Below are 3,510 nucleotides of genomic sequence, written 5' to 3' on the forward strand. Positions count from 1 at the left end.
ATCTCGGAACCTCGATCGGCGGAGACTTTTCCCGTCTCCTGCAGGTGGCAGGAACTCGGGGGTCCAGGAGGCTGGCGCTCTTCCCAGGCACCCAGCCCCGGGGTGCCAGGCGCACCGGGCGGGGGGTGGGCGGGAGCACGGAGAGCCGGCGGGGAGCGGGGAGGCCGCGAGCGGGGAGGCTGGGGGAGCCAGAGGGAGCCGGAGGCAGCGGGAGAACCGCGCGGGCGCGCACGGAGTCCCGGGACGGCCAGGGGAGGGTTTCGCTAATCCCTGCACCCCGCGGCGCCAACAAGCCAGGCGCGGTTTCTGCAAAAAAAAAAAAAAAAAAGGCTTCCCGGGACAGCTGGGGAGGCTGGAGCTTCCAGCCTGTCTCAGGGGTCCGGCCCGCCTCCGCGCACTGATGGAGCCGGGACCCCGTAGGCCTCCAGCGCCACTGTCCCGGCCCAGCCAGGCCTGGCCCCGGTCGCTCGCGTCCTCCCCGCGCTGCCTCGCCTCGTGGCCCAGCGCATCGACATCCGTGGGCCTCATCGCGACTCCTCCCCGTCTGCGGAGCGCGCGGGGGGATGAGACATTCCGCAAGGGCAGGGTCCCCCAAGGGCGAGCAAGGGTGCCGTGCGTCCCACTGGTGGCCTGCGGGAGACGTGGCACCTGCGCGAGGAGGCCCAGGACAGCAGGGCAGCCGGGACTTCGGGGCCCTAGAGGCCAGATGAGGCCGGGACCGGTGAGATTCCCGCCGACGCCGGTCCGGGGCGCAGGACGCACCGCGGGCTGGAATCCCCGGGGCGGCGTCTCCGGAGTGCGCCGGGGCCGGGGCGGGGCGGAAAGCGGACCCTGGGGCGGGGATCCAGACGGCACTCGGGGCCTCGCAGTCGGGGGGAGGGGGCTCGTCACCGCGGGCACCGGGGCCAGGGCCCCCGACCGCATTTAAAGGGCGGAGGGCGGGGCCCGGGAGCTGCCGGCGGCGGGGCTGGACGGGGCGCGCATGAGCTTCGGCGCCGAGCCTCCCGGCCCGCCCCGGGACCGGCTGGACATGGCCTCGTACTGCGACGGCTCCGGGGTCTGCCCCGGCGCGCACAGCCAGGCCCGGGCCGCCGCGCCCCCGGCGCCCTACGCGCGCGGGGACCTGGGCGCCCCCGGCGGGGCGCAGCGCCTGTGGCTGGACGCGCCCGCTCTGGGCCCCGCGCCCTGCGCGCCCTGCCCGGGGGCGCCGCCCCTCGCCGGCCCTGGCTACGCGGCCCCGGGCGCGCTCCTCGGCGCCCCGGGCGGCCTGGCGGGCGCCGACCTGGCCTGGCTGAGCCTGTCGGGCCCGCAGGAGCTGCTGCGCCTGGTGCGGCCGCCCTACTCGTACTCGGCGCTCATCGCCATGGCCATCCAGAGCGCGCCGCGGCGCAGGCTGACGCTCAGCCAGATCTACCAGTACGTGGCCGGCAACTTCCCCTTCTACAAGCGCAGCAAGGCCGGCTGGCAGAACTCCATCCGCCACAACCTGTCGCTCAACGACTGCTTCAAGAAGGTGCCCCGCGAGGAGGACGACCCAGGTGAAAGGGCGCGCCCCCGACGGCCCGGGCCGCACCCCGCGGACTCCCGCAGCGCGGCTGCTGCTGGCGCGCGAGCAAGGGGGGGTGGGCGGCGGCCCGGGGCATCCCAGCTGCACGGCCCAGCTGGAGAGGAGCGGTGGCTGAGGGGCAGACAGGCTCCTAGACGACGCCCGGGTCGCGCGGGCCCCGACTTCGGGCCTAGCGCCCTGTGAGGCTCGAACCCCCTGTGCGCTCCCGCGGAGGACGAGCCGGATCGCTGGTCAGCGGGGCGGCCTTGGGGGGCGCGTCTCCGGGTTTCGGGGTCCTTTGCTGTAAAACGGGGAAGACGGTGCCCACCCCAGAATTGGGAAGTAAGGGGGCAGCCTGGGTGGCTCAGCGGTTTAGCGCCGCCTGCAACCCAGGGCCTGATCCTGGAGACCGGGATCGAGTCCCATGTTGGGTTCCCTGCATGGAGCCTGCTTCTCCCTCTGCCTGTGTCTGCCTCTCTCTCTCTCTTTCTTTCTCTCTCTCTCTCTGTCTTTCATGAGTAAATAAATAATACAATCTTTATTTTTAAAAAATGGTAAGTAAGGCCGAGGAGATGCCGCTCGCGGAAGCGCGGGACACGACGCAGAGGCCCAGCTGGCTCTGCACCTCGGGGGGCTGCTTTCTCCCTGGCCTTGAACTTAGAGGGGCCCCGGGATGCCTCGGTGGGGGCCCTTCCCGGCCTTTCTGGGATGTCGCTGTTCGTCCCAGTCCCAGGCACAGACCTCGAGGCGTGGGGGACGAGGTGGGGGGCGAGGACGGATGGAGGGAGCGCGGGGGGATCTTCTCGAGGTTGACCTGCGGTCGCGGCGTGCACACCAGGGGCGCTCAGACCGCACCTGCTCTGAGCTGCGCCCTCTCTTTACCTGCGCAGGTAAAGGCAACTACTGGACCCTAGACCCCAACTGCGAGAAGATGTTCGACAACGGGAATTTCCGACGGAAGAGGAAGAAGAGAGGAGAGGTGGGCGCCGCCGGGTCGGGAGCGCGGAGCCCCGGGGGAGCCAGGGCGCCCGAGCTGCAGCCCCTGGGCGCCCCCTCCCCGGACCCGCGGGCCCCGCCGTCCCCGCCCGACGCCGCCTGCTTCTCCAGCTTCGCCTCGGCCATGGGGGCCCTGGCTGGCGGCCTCGGCAGCTTCTCCGCAGGCCTGGCCGGAGACTTCTCCTTCGGGAGACCCCCGGCCCCCGGCCCCGCCCCCGGCCTCGGCGCCGGCCCGCAGGCAGCGGCCGCCGGCTTCCGCCTGGGCCCCTTGGTCTACAGTCGGGAGGGGACCGAAGTCTGAGCGGACGCGGGGACTGGCCCAGTGTCGTCCGGAGGACCTGAGCTCCAGCCCGGTCCCGCCCGCGTGGCGCCCGCGGAGTCGGGGCCGGGGCGGGGGCGCGCGGGGAGCGCAGACGGGCGGGGCGCGCACCTGTCGAGCCTCCCCCAGGTGACCCTTCCGAGGGGCCCTGCTCCAGCTGTTGGGCCTCCAGCCTGTGCTCTGATCCGGAGCCGCGCCTTCCAGGGGTGACAGGCTGGCACCCAGCCCCCGCTTTGTCGAGGGGAGCCTGGCCCAGCCCAAGAGACTTCTAGGTACTTGTGGGAGGGCAGCCGGGGTGCTACCCGCGGCCCCTTTCCTCCTCCAGGCCAGCCTGGGCCACCTGGAGGCTCTGGGTCTTCCCTGGGTGCTCCAGGGAGGTAGGGAGTGGCGGTGAACGGCAGCCCTGAGGGCCGGATGGCTTCTCTTCACCCTGACCAGAGTGTGGCCGAGGGGGATCTGGGACTGCAGGGACTGGGCCAGGTGTAAGAGGGACTTCCTAGTGGTGGTGAGGAGGGAGGAGGGCTGCCAGAGGCCAGGGGCAGCAGCTCCTTTCCTGGTCCTCCCCTGGCCCTTACTGACCTCCTCCTAGGACCAGGAGCCTCAGGTGGCCACGGCAGCAGTGCCTACCACCCACACTCACAGGATGGGT

At 72.1% G+C, this 3,510-nt stretch overlaps 1 protein-coding gene across 1 annotated transcript; it reads left to right on the forward strand.

Moving 5' to 3' along the window:
• The first annotated feature begins 982 nt into the window (after window positions 1-982).
• FOXI2 (forkhead box I2) lies at window positions 983-2,843 on the forward strand. The gene is made up of 2 exons (XM_038577987.1): window positions 983-1,538; window positions 2,437-2,843. The coding sequence occupies exons 1-2, from the start codon at window positions 983-985 to the stop codon at window positions 2,841-2,843; spliced, it is 963 nt and encodes a 320-aa protein (XP_038433915.1).
• The last annotated feature ends 667 nt before the right edge of the window (window positions 2,844-3,510 follow it).

This window comes from Canis lupus, chromosome 28 (assembly GCF_011100685.1).
Source record: "Canis lupus familiaris isolate Mischka breed German Shepherd chromosome 28, alternate assembly UU_Cfam_GSD_1.0, whole genome shotgun sequence".
Taxonomy (NCBI): Eukaryota; Metazoa; Chordata; class Mammalia; order Carnivora; family Canidae; genus Canis; species Canis lupus.